This window comes from Callospermophilus lateralis, chromosome 5 (genome assembly GCF_048772815.1).
Source record: "Callospermophilus lateralis isolate mCalLat2 chromosome 5, mCalLat2.hap1, whole genome shotgun sequence".
Lineage (NCBI taxonomy): Eukaryota > Metazoa > Chordata > Mammalia > Rodentia > Sciuridae > Callospermophilus > Callospermophilus lateralis.
In genome coordinates, this window is record NC_135309.1 from 150,780,116 (window position 1) to 150,793,508 (window position 13,393).

The following is a 13,393-nucleotide window of genomic DNA, read 5'->3' on the forward strand; positions in this document are numbered from 1 at the left end:
ATTTCTCTAATTGCTAGCAATGATGAACATTTTTTTTCATATATTTGCTGATTGACTGTATATCATCTGAGAAGTGTCTTTTCAGGTCCTTGGTCCATTATTGATTGGATTATTTATTTTATTTATTTTAACTTTTTGAGTTCTTTATATACCCTAAAGATTAGTGCTCTATCTGATGTGTGAGAGGTAAAAATTTGCTCCCAAAAATTAACACTCACCTCACAGATTGTTTCTTTTGCTGAGAAGAAACTTTTTAGTTTGAGTCCATCCTATTTATTGATTCTTAATTTTAATTCTTGAACCAAAGGAGTCTTATTAAGGAAGTTGGGGCCTGATCCCACATAATGGAGATTAGGGCCTACTTTTCTTCTATTAGATGCAGGGTCTCTGGTTTTATTCCTAAGTCCTTGATCCATTTTGAGTTGAGTTTTGTACATGGTGAGAGATAGGGGTTTAATTTCATTTTATTGCATATGGATTTCCAGTTTTCCCAGAACCATTTGTTGAAGAGGCTATCTTTTCTCCAATGCATGTTTTTGGCAAGTGTTGGTGAGGATGTGGAGAAAAAGGTACACTCATACATTGCTGGTGGGACTGCAAACTAGTACAGCTAATATGGAAAGCAGTATGGCGATTTCTTGGAAATCTGGGAATGGAACCACCATTTGACCCAGCTATCCCTTTCCTCAGTCTATACCCAAAGGACTTAAAAACAGCATACTATAGGAACACAGTCACATCAATGTTTATAGCAGAACAATTCACAATAGCTAAACTGTGAAGCCAACCCAGATGGCCTTCAATAAATGAATGGATAAAAAAAAATGTGGTATATATACACAACGGAATATTATTCAGCAATAAAAGAAAATAAAATCATGGCATTTGCAGGTAAATGGATGGAATTAGGGAAGATAATGCTAAGTGAAGTTAGCCAATTCCCAAAAACCAAATGCCGAATGTTCTTTGATAAAAGGAAGCTGATTAATAGTGGGACAGGGAGAGGGAGCATGGGAGGAATAGATAAACTCTAGATAGGGCAGAGGGGTGGGAGGGGGTATGGGGTTAGAAATGATGGTGGAATATGATGATCATTATTATCCAAAGTACATGTATGAAGATACAAATTGGTGTGAATATACTTTATATACAATCAGAGATATGAAAAACTGTGCTCTATATGTATAATAAGAATTGTAATGTATTCTGCTGTCATATATAAATAAAAAATAAATACGTCCACTTTGGAAAAACTGTTAAAGGAATCCATTATGTTGAATGTATTTGAATATGTTATGAGCCAGCAAATCTACTCTAGGGTCTGTACCCAGTACATCCTTAATGTTTGCCCAAAGACAAGATACTCAAAATAGCAACTGTTCATTATGGCTAAAACAGGAGTTTTCCAAATGCTCATTGCAAATAAATAAATAATGGTTTATCTACACAATGAAACACAGTACAGTAATAAGAATGAAGGCTTCATAACCACTAGCAAACAATGCATGAATCTTGGGTGAAATGTTGAGCCAAAGATGTCAGACACAAAAGGGTACATACTGCATTATTCCTTTAATATTAACTTCAAAATAAGACGAAACTAATGCATGAGATCAGAAGAGAGGATAAAGATTAACTTTGATGGTGGGAAAGGAGAGCAGTGACCAGCAGGAGCAGGAAGGGGGCTTTCTGGAGAACTGGTCAGACCCATTTCTTCATCTGGGTGCTGGTTACATGGATGTGTAGCTGATAAAACTTCATTTACATTTGGGATATGTCCACTTTTCTATATAACTACATACTATACTTCAATAGAGATTTTTTAAAAGACAGAAATGTAGCCAGGTACAGCAGCTCATGCCTCTACTCCCAGTGACTCAGGAGGCTTAGGCAGGAGGATTATTAGTTGGAGGCCAGCCTGGGAAACTTTGGAAGATCCTGTTTCTAAAATATAAAAAAAAAAAAATTAAAAAGAGCTGGGATATATCTCAGTGTTAGAGTACCCCTGGGTTCAATTCTCAAGACTGTAAGAAGAAAGAGAGAGACACAGGAAGAGAAATAAAGTAATAAAGGCCTAAATATCTCCTAGAAACAGCAGTCTTCACTTACTTCCCTTCCCAACTCCTTTAGTTCTCTGATGGTTCAGTCCCTGTGGAATTTGTGTGGCCTAAAGGATTCATTTACCTAACAATCAGGGCTGGAATGTCAGGCTCTGGGGCTACAACCATGAATAAGGCCTGGTCTTGCACCCTGAATAGCTCTGGGAGCACAGAGGAAGTGAACGTGCAAACCCATCACAACAGCAGAGGGGAACATGCTAAGAGAAGTGTGCGTGAAGTGGGATGAGCACGCTGCAGGCCTAGAACCCCACTGCTGGAGGAGAAACAAGGCAGAAACAGCCTTCCTGAAGAGAGGGCCTTACACAAGAAGGTGGTCCTTAAGGGATGGAAGTAAAAAACACATTTTGAGAGTAGAGTGGAGGAGGCAGTCTGAGGGCAAGAGGCAGCTAGCTGGACATCCTCACGGAGACAATCAGGAAGCGTCAACCTGAACTGGAGGCAGAGGCAGGGCAGGAGGGGTGGGAGAAAGGCCAGGTTAGGGTCTGCCTCATGGGACTTCACCCAGAAGGACACGGAGACCCTGGGAGTAACTTGAAGCAGAAGGATAACAGGATATAGTATTAACTGAAGAGATTCAGAAACAAAAGGCAGAGGGAACAGTTCAAAGGCTTGATGTAGCTCCAACAAGCAATGATGAGCATCTGAACTAACGTAGAGGTTACTGGTGGGAATGAAATAGAGACAAATCAAGAAGTATCTAGGGGAAACTATTCATTCGTAAGACAATTGTTGCACATCCCAATACAGAAGCAGGTCCGCTGCAGAGTTCTGACTTTGGCAATAGAACTCAGTGGAACGGTGCACTGGGGGATAATCTGATGTCACTGGTGATACCCACTCGTTGGATCAGCAAAGGTGCTAAATGTGGTGGGCTGTGTGACAAATCTCTGGCATTTCTTCAAACAATCACATTTTCTCTACTTTCACTCCACTATTCATGCCCACAAGTATCCATCCAAGACCAATTGGTTTCTTCTTAATTCTTAGAATGTATCACTTCCATGTCTCTTAACTCTCTCTATAATCCTGTAGTGTCCAAGTAACAGATAACTGTTCTATTAAACTTGTTTTTCCACTTGTAGCCTTTAAATATCAGAGCTGATAATATTTCACATTACACATGTGTATAAGCAATAGCTATATCATTTATTATTTATTCCCAACGTGTTTTGAGCAAAAACTAAAGTCTAAATAACCTAAGCTATTTTCAAGAATGAACTTTGGAGATACGGTAATTCCCTACAGGTTCATAATACACCTATCCACTAGAGGTCGCCAGATCACTGAAGCTTTTCCATCTCCCTGATGCTTGAGCACGCGCAGGTGCCTTCCAACTATTCTTTATTTACTTATTTCTTCTTTGAACCTACTCCTAATACCTGACTAGGCCCACAGTTCTTGAGGTTAAAAATTCTACCCCCCCAACTTCCTGTGCCTTCACCATCTCACCTGATGACAGCCCCATCCATACACTTACGTAGCACAAAAGTAATAAACCCATCTAACTTCTCTCTCACATTCTCACCATCAAATCACCAGGAAATCCTGACTCCACCTTCAGTATCTATCCATAACTGGACCATTTCCCACTCTCCTCTGTGCCCTGCACAATAACCTTTCCTGGTTCTGTTCCTGCCCTCTACTGTCTATCTACTCATGACGTGGTGGCAAAATAAGCCTTATAAATACTGAGTGCAACAAACAGACCATGCGCTGCCCAAAGCCTAGCCATGGTGCTCATTTACTCACAGCAGAGCAAAGGTCTCTAGGACTACCTGCTAGCCCCAGGTGTTCAAATGCCCTTTTATCTCTGAAAGGTCTCTAGGACTACCTGCTAGCCCCATGTACTCAAATGCCCTTTTATCTCTGGCTTCACTCCTCCCATGCTCCTTTCTGCTTCCTGCTCCACTTCTGTTGCCTCTCCAACAAGTCAGGCATGTTCCCACTGAGGGCCTTTGCACTCTTTCCCTGCCTTAGAAACTCTTCCCCAGGATGTTTGCAGGGCTCTCTCCCCTGCTTATTTCTAGTGTGCTCAAATGTCACCAAACCGAACCCTAAATCCTACCTCTGCTCTTATGTTCCCAATTCTCTTATTGGCTCTATTTTTTTTTTTCTTTTTTCATGGTATACATAACTTTCTAACACACTGGAAAACGTATTCTAATACACTGGAAAATGTACTTATTCTTCATACTGACTACTTAATGTCTGCCTCTCCCTACTAGAATGGAAAGTGCATGGAACAGGGATCTTGGTCTATTTGTTCACTATTGTAGTCAAGCACCTGCAGAACATAAAGAGAACTATATAAATATTTGTGGAACATTTGCTAAATGAATTTACCGCTCAATTCCACTTTGCTCCTTGTCACTGACTCCTCTCTAATACAAACAAAAACTGAAAGTCACAGTCATTTTCTGTTTGCTGTCTGGATCCATTTTCCAGCTTCAGGCTGCTCTGAGCTGGGACAACTGACCTGCAAACTTCATGAGCCTCCCTTGCCACTGACTTCTGACTGGGCTCAGCCAACGGGAGGCACCACCAGGATGGCTGAAGTGGGTGGTGAAAGAACAAGATGCAGGATTTACCTCTTCCTCACACATTACAGCAAGATGGACAGCTTGCTACATTAAGCTTTCTTACAAATACTGACAGAGGCTCCTTCCCCCTTTCACTGCTTCTATATCAGGGCTAGTGGTAACACCACTTCTTTGTTACCAAACCCAAGAGTTAGTTTGTTTTTGTTTTTCCTATTTATAAAAAAAAAAATTTACTGGTGGAATTTAAATTCTTAAATCATGCATGATTTTTGGTATAATATAAACACCTTGAACAGTAAAAAAAAAAAAAATCTAACAACTTTAGTATTCTCTCACCCATTTTGTCTTAGGAAATAACAAAAGAAAAACTTTTTAAGAGCATCTATCTTTATGTACACACACACACACACACACACACACACACACACACACATACATAATTGAGGATAGACAGATACAGCCAGAAAGACAATTACAGAAAAATAAAGAGATACAGAGATATAATGATTTTCCAAGGAGAATGTCTGATTTTAATAAATTGAATAGCTTTTTAATTCAGTCAAAAACGTTATTGTATTATCTTTTAAGTAAATCCCCTTACTCATCACACTGCAATCTGATACAATAAAAATGAAGTACACTTAGCAGGGAGGGAGGAGGGAGGAATAGGGGAGATGAAAGCGGATTAAAATCTAATTCCTTGCATGTATGATTTTGTCAAAATGAACCCAAATATGATGTACAATTATACTGCTCTAATAAAAAGAAAAGAAAAAGAGCTGGGGTTATGGCTCAGTGGTAGAGCGCTCACCTAATACACATGAGGCATTGGGTTCGATCCTCAGTACCACATAAAAATAAATAAGTAATTAAAGGTAGTATGTCCATCTATAACTAAAAAAAAAAAAAAAAAAAAAAAAAAAATTAAAAAAAAAGAAAGAAAAGAAAAAAATGTTCTCTTTGGTAAACTCCTCAATTGCCCAAGATTGAGAGTACTGATAATCTTATCTGGAGCTGACTAATAAAGTCATAACCATAAAATAACCCATGAAGATACATCTGGCCCATTTGCATTCTATAGTTTTAAATTTCTGAAACCTCCTCCAAAGTCTACAGTTTCATTCTAGAAACCATAATATAGTTGGTCATTCACTGACCTGGGAATTTTTCTAACCACTCTTTTTACTTCTGTTTGGCTTTTTACCACATTACATATTTGAATTGGCTCTATTTAAAGATGACCTCTCTGTATTTGTTGATCTTGGCTCTGAGGAACATTGTGTATTTGGCCTTTGCTTTGTTTTTAGACTCACATCCTAGCACAGCAATCAAGCAGTGCTTGAGATGCTTAGCCCAGGCTACCACTGGACCAGATAAAAAGTCAGTTTTCATACCTTGAAAAGTGCTGTTAGATAACTTACAATGAAAGTGAATACCTTGTCACATGCTTCCCAATTTACAAATCCAGCAAATACATCAGACTCTCATGATAAAAAATGAGTAAGGCAAGTCCCTTTCCTTTAAGAGCTCACACTATGAAAAGACAACTCTTTGATACTACACATAATGCTGATGTTAGATTATGCTATCTGCCCTCAGTTTATCAGCATTTTTCTAGAATACCTAAAGAGAAAGATCTGTTTTCCCTGCAGCACAATAAACTGGGCTTTCACACATTTCCATGGTTAAAAGAAGAAGTCAATAATTCCTTAAAGAGATATACTAATGTAATGCAAAAAGATAGGGCATGGAATAAGTTAATGTTCTGCAATTATACTCCTTTTCTGAATCTGAAATTTAATTTACTGAATTTCATTTTCTGAAATTTCATTAATTGGCAACCCTTGTCAAAATAAAACTCCAATAAAAATAAAGGTGTGGCCATTTACCAAACTGTTTTTCTATTGTTTAATTTTCACTTTAAACATATTTCAGTCTCAATTATACAATTTATGCTTACTCTGATAACATCAGAAGTATTAAAAGAAAAAGCTGTATTTGAATATAAGGTTAGTTTATGTCATGGTTTTATGGGACAAGGGAGCCAAGCACAGAAGTTCAAGTACACATTCCAGGAAGTAGTTAATCCTTCCCAGAAAAAAAAAAAAGTCCTGGAGAATGCTCATAATCATCCAAGGTGCCTATTAAGTCCTTCACAGCTGCAGCTGTATCAACAAAAAGGGAAGGAGAGAAACAGCAAAGGGACCACACACCTCTATCTTTAGGTTCAGAGTCATCGGTACGGAACCAAAAAGTTTATTTAGAGTGAAAGACAGCTAACTGGGCCCTCAAAAAAAAAAAACCCCGTATAGTATAGAACTGACTAGTATAAAACTCTATAGAGGTAATCACAAGTACAAGAACATAATATTGTGAGATAGTACTGATTAGCCTTCCATAAGTAAGAGGGGCTGCCAATGGGGTCATCTACACCGCACCCTTCCTGAACTGTAGACTGAAAAAATACTGCGATGAGAAATGAGCACATCTAATAAAACACACCCATGCTTCCACTGGCTCTGTGACTTAACTAGTTGACATGTAGTTTATTGTGAACTTTTGATTCCCACTGGCTTATAACTGAAAATTCTCCAAAAATCAATGAGAATCGCATTGTCAGGTATTCCTACCTTTTTAATTAACCCATATCAAAGTATTAGTTCAACTAGTGATCCTAAAGAAGGATTTATCTCATCAAGGCTAATAGTTAATACTTCAAACCAAGGTAAATGACATCTTAGGACAAGTCTCACTGTTTACTAAAAACAACAAAAACAGAAAATCAGGAAGCCTGAGATTTAGAAAGACTTCCACTTCAGGTAGGCCTTCCATAAGTGAGCTCCTTACAAATGAGAAAATTACTACTTCTAATTCCAAGTTCTTTCTATTTTCCCAACAAGTCAAACCATGTCAATGATTCTCCAGTGAAGCATGATTTAGTTTGCTTCAGTTATCTAACTGGAGGTCAAAGCAAGGTCTTATTGTTATAGACCTCTAGGATTTAACCCCTCCTAATTAAGAGAATCAACTGTCAGTAAGGATTTGCAAAGTATCACCTTTGTGTTCAACATCTAGTTTGCATCCAAAATTTATAGTTACACGCTAACAGCATATACCATGATGGTTCTATAAGGGTACATCACAGGCATCTTAAGTTTGTTGTAGGTATATTCTATGATATCCTCACAATGAAGGACATATTTCTCAGAACATCCCTATTAAGCAATGCAGGCCTGTTTATTGATCTATTGTATCCCTTGTAATCTTGGAGCTATCTGGAAAACCCAACCAGGTATGGATAAACAAAAGTATTTATGGGATGGGAATGTAGTTCAGGGCTATAGCACTTGCCTAGCATATAAAAGGCCCTGGGTTCAATCCCTACCACTGCAGGAAAAAAAAAAGAGAGAGAGAGAGAGAGAGAGAGAGAGAGAGAAAAGTATTTATAACAAATATAAGTCAGATCAAAGAGCATGGGGGTTGTCTAAGAAAAAAAAAGTAATCATGAACAAGTTACTTCTCAATATACAAAGGGGTTTCCTATGATACATGAGGGAACTGAACAAATAATCTCTACAATTCTGTCCACCTCAAATATGCCATGACTCAGATTCACAAGCTAAGCACAGCAGGGAATACAAAACTACTGTAAGTAGCAGGATCAGGACATAACATATCAAATAGGTACAATTTAGTATACCAAGAAAAGGCAAAGCCTCTAAGAGAATTCAGAAAAGGCAACATCAGTGAAGACTGGAGGCTTTCTGTAATGGGGTAAGGCTCCCTCAAAGATGTGTAACTTGAGTGAATCCCGAAAAAGGAGGAAGTGCACAGGCAGGGCAGAGGAAAGAGAGGCTCTCTGACAAAACAGCATGAACAAACTCAGAAAAGGATCCATGAGAACAAATACAGCATCCGTTTTATTCCCTAAGTAATCTGTATTGTTTGTTTTTTGCGTGCATTTATAATAATAGGCTAAGTTGTCAATTTGGCTCATTTTTAATATTTTAAATATCTTTAAAGTCTTTCCTTCATTATTGAAAAGGGATGCTTTACTATTTCTGTATATAAATAGATTTTTCTAACAGCTAAATGTACCTAAATGAGCATGACTTTATTAAAATTATGGCTTATCCTTAACCATTTTGAAATGAAATCCTACCGCCTTAAGTGCTGGCTACTTGTCCTCCATCTTCCATCAAGACCAGCGACATTTTTGTGATACAGATTTTTTTTTTTTTTTTTTTTAGTTGTAGGTGAACACAGTACCTTTATTTTATTTATTTATTTTTATGTGGTGCTGAGGATCGAACCCCCAGGGCCTCGCACGTGCTAGGCGAGCACTCTACTGCTGAGTCACAACCCCAGCCGATTCACATGTTCTTTACATATTCTTTTACATATTATCTAAAGAAATGGTGTATAGTCAAAAGAAATAACTTAAACCAATTTCAAATTGATATCTACTCTGCTATATAAATAGTAATATACAATAACAAAGTACACAAAGGACCATCTTTAAATTCTGAAGTGCAAGAGTCATTATGAAAATATTTATTCTAACATCGATAATATAAATTTAGAAAAATAAAAGCACATCAGACTAAGACAGAAAATCTTAATCTATATATTTATATTATATTTATTATGAAGGATGGTACCAAAAATATTCGAATAAATGTAACCTCCACTCCTGACCCTGTTACACTATGTTTTGATGTTTGGACATACTGCTCTTTGGAGGAAATTTTAATTTCACTGATAAACTCCATCAAAATATTATTAATAATTTCCATTTCTTCCAAGCCAATTATTATAAAAATTCATACTTACCCTGCATTATTGCTGACTGCAGTTAATCCTTTAACTCCAGTCTTTAATAAAGCTCCTATAAGATTCTCTGGAATTCCGCAGAGCCCAAAACCTACGATGAGCCCAAAAGTAAATAATTTGTGAAGAGAATAATGTTCTTTTAGGGAAATGTGTGTTATTCTTCTTAATAAAAAATTTTTAAAAAGAAAAAAAGGCAAAGCACATTATCACATCTACTAAGCAAATAACTAGATTCAAATGTTTTGCACCATAATAGAGCCCCAGACTTTCAGGATGGGACATGGTAATAAAGTAAAATACTATATGTGCACAAATAAATAAAAATAGTAAATGAATAATAACTAAGTAATAAAAGAACTGGCACTTCTTATCTACACAGCTTTGACCCTGAGATTTTCCTGCTTCATTAGAAACATAAGGACTAATTACCATGAAAAGGAAAACAGTATTATTACTCACCACCAACCAGAACCGTTGCCCCATCAGGGATATCTTTTACAGCTTCTACTGGATCTGTATAAAATTTGGTATGGCGACGAGTACTAATAGAGAAGTAGCACACACTTCCCTGAAATATTAAAAAAAAAAAATTAAGTAAATAATCTTTTAGATATGCATCTTTACTTGCATATATAGCAATTCAGCTTTTAGATATACAATGAGATAATGCATCATTATGCACAATGAATGCAAAATTTATATATTTTCACTTGTCAACTAAAAATACCCACAGAGTTAAGCTTCTGATCCAGTCTTAAGTGCCAGAGAGTGCCTACAATAGGGACAAGTAAAGAACAGTACACAGAATGTCGTATCACCCTACTGGGGTAGCTTGTGGATGTTGTAGAAAAATATCAAAGTATTAGCTACAAGGAAGGCTAGTCACCCTTACACAATGCATGACTTAGTCCTGCATGAAATGTTGTAGATAGTTTGTCACCTCCAAAACTCATGCTGAGATTTGTTTGGTTCCCAATGTAACAGTGTTGAGAGGTGATGGGAATTTTGAGAGGTGTTTGGATCCTCATGAAAAGATTAATGCTGCTCTTCAGGGACTGAGTCAATTCTCACAGGAGTGAGCTCTCATTCTCACAGGACTGGAGTTGTTACTACAAGAGCAGTTGATATGAAGTCAGATTGCCCCTTTGGCTTTGACTCTTCTGCATGTACCAGCTTGCCCTTCCACTTCTCCTCCAAGTTATGAGGCACCACAAGGCCCTCATCAGAGGCAGTCACCCGGTCCTGGATTTCTAGCCACTGGAACAGTGAGCAAAATAAACTTATTTCCTTTATAAATTAACCAGTCTGGGATATTTTGCTATTGCAACAGAAAATAGGCTAATACAGGTCCTAAATGAGTCATCTAGTGGGCATTCATCGACAATCAGTTATAACTATATTTTTCTTTGTATCTCATGTATGATATAGACAACTGATATGAGGAAACAGTCTGTGGCAACCAATCACTCATAATCAACATTATTCCTCCTTTACTCTCATCATACAGCAACCTGAAAAGAAAGGGAGGAGAGGGACTAATACCTGAATCTTGATGTCTGCCACCTTAACAAGCCCATCTGAAAGTGCACATACACATCACTTCCTAAAAGCCCACCAGACAGGGGTGACCAAGTGGTCAAGGATACTGCATAATGAGTGTCTACAGTTCTTTTCTTCCTCTAACAACCATCATTATGAAAAGCAGCAATTAGCACAAAGGACTATGAAAGAGAATTATACTGAGAGAGAAAGTCAGATGAGAAAGAGAACTCAGCGGTCACACACATGACTTCTGTCCCTTTGAACCTCCATTTTGATCAAGGTCAGGTGAGGAGAGTGTATAAATTGGCATGCTGCCCAGGCCCAGGAATGTAAGTGGAGGCAGAGGCTGAAGGGAAGTGGCTGGAGCCATAAAGAGTTTTCTATTTTTTTCCCTGTCCTCAAACAGCAAGGAATCATTTCTTCCATTTTAAATGCACACAAACACACCAGTCTTAGAAATTGATTTTAGTCTTAGAAATTAAAAATTTGATAGACTGAATAAATAGGCTACAGGTTGACTGCAAAATGAAGCTGAGAATATCTCCCAGAAAAAAAAAAAGAAAGAAAGAAAGAAAGAAAAGAAAAACACAGATATCTAATCCAACCAACTCACTGTATAGGTCCAGTTTCTGAAGCTTAGAAAGATCTTCCAAGAACGGATGCAAAGTTTAGGCCTCCTATCACTCGGTTTCTTCTACCACAATATGCTCCTTTTTATGTTTACTGAAAGACTTGATTGTACTCTACTTTTACTTCATTATTTACACACAACAAATCTCTATGAGTATCCTATTTTTTCATCTGTAACTCTTCTGTCATTATCTCTACCTGAGAGTGAATAGTCCAGACCTCAGCAGGAAGGGGAAGAAAAATTAAAAGAAAAAATTGTCAACATCCAAATGGGGTGGGAAGTGAACCATGTTTCTATAGAGGGAGAAACTTGTGTCCCTTAGAGACTAACATGGAAGAAAACTCAGTTCTACCATATACTCAGAGAGGCTTTATAGATTCACCAATAGAAACAAAAACATATAACCACAGACCTGGCAAGAATCCCGTTCCTTTGTTTTCGGCTGAGAACTGGTATTTTCATGACAGTCAGAAATTATCCAGCAGCTTACCCTACTTTTCCCACCTAAAAAAAAAAAACCCTCAGAATTATTTTTAAAAAGATGTAAGTTGGGCTAGAAGTGTAGCCAGTGGTGGGGCACTTGTCTAGCATGCTGGAGGCCCTGGGTTCCATCCCCAGCACCTTAAAAGAAAAGAGAATGGAACAAAAATTGTATGCTTACATGGATAACCAAAAGTTAAAAGCGGTAAGAGTGGCAAGTCTCCAGGGACTGTGACAAGGGCTCAAGATAATGAAGACCCTACAGGCACTCAAATGTATTTGTTTTTTCATTATTCATTCAGTAAAGAGTATTTACTGACATCTGTTAGATGCTATATTGACATTTGACATCTATTTACTATTTACCGAGAAACCAACTTTTACTACAATCGTCTTATACTGAAAAAACGAACCATCAAGCCAGACACAATGGCACATGCCTATAATCCCAGCGGCTCAGGAGGCTGAAGCAGGAGGATCACAAGTCCAAAGCCAGCCTTAGCAACTTAGCAAAGTCCTAAGCAACTTGGCAGGACCCTGTCTTTAAATAAAATATATTAAAAAAAAAAAAAAAAAAAAAAAGACTGGGGATGTGGACATGGTGGTGCATGCCTATGATCCTACCAAGTTAGGAGGCTGAGGCAGGAGGATCACAAGTTCAAAGCCAGCCTCAGCAATTTAGCAAGGCCCTAAGCAACTTAGTGAGACCCTGTCTTAAAATAAAAAACAAAAAGGCCAAGGATGTGACTCAGTGGTTAATACCCGGGTTCAATCCCTGGTACCACAACAAAACTAACCACGTAGTTTGGGAGACATTGTAAACTAGAAGATTACATTCCTAGGATGAAAATAATCTTGTGTCAAGACCCAGCATAGTCACAACTGTGTAGACCAGAGCAAATTACTTTTTTTCTTCACTTTTTTATTTTTGATTTTTTAGAGCATTATAATTAGACATAATATTAGGGTTCATTTTGACATAAATATACAAACATGAAATATAATTTGCTCCAGTTCAGTCCCTAGTACTTCTCCTTTCCATCCACTCTCCCTCCCCCTGTTTTCTTTTCTCTACTGCACTGGTAAAGTCATTTTTCACTGGGACTAAAATTTCAAGTTGACAGTAATTTTCTTTAGCACACTTAAAATGTGATAGACTATCTCCTTGTACAAGCTATCAGTTGCCATTCTAACTGTTGCTCTTTTATGTTTTCAGTCTTCTTTCTAACTGATTTTAATTTTTTCTG

At 37.6% G+C, this 13,393-nt stretch overlaps 1 protein-coding gene across 1 annotated transcript in view; it reads right to left on the reverse strand.

Annotated features, from left to right (window-relative positions):
• The window catches only part of Oxct1 (3-oxoacid CoA-transferase 1), a 132,478-nt gene that overhangs the window by 112,790 nt on the left and 6,295 nt on the right, over nt 1-13,393 (reverse strand). Inside the window, exons 2-3 of the mRNA XM_076857421.2 lie at nt 9,953-10,061; nt 9,494-9,584 (exon numbers count right to left, since the gene is read on the reverse strand). Of these exons, the coding sequence (XP_076713536.1) occupies nt 9,494-9,584; nt 9,953-10,061 (200 nt within the window). The remainder of the gene's footprint in view (nt 1-9,493; nt 9,585-9,952; nt 10,062-13,393) is intronic.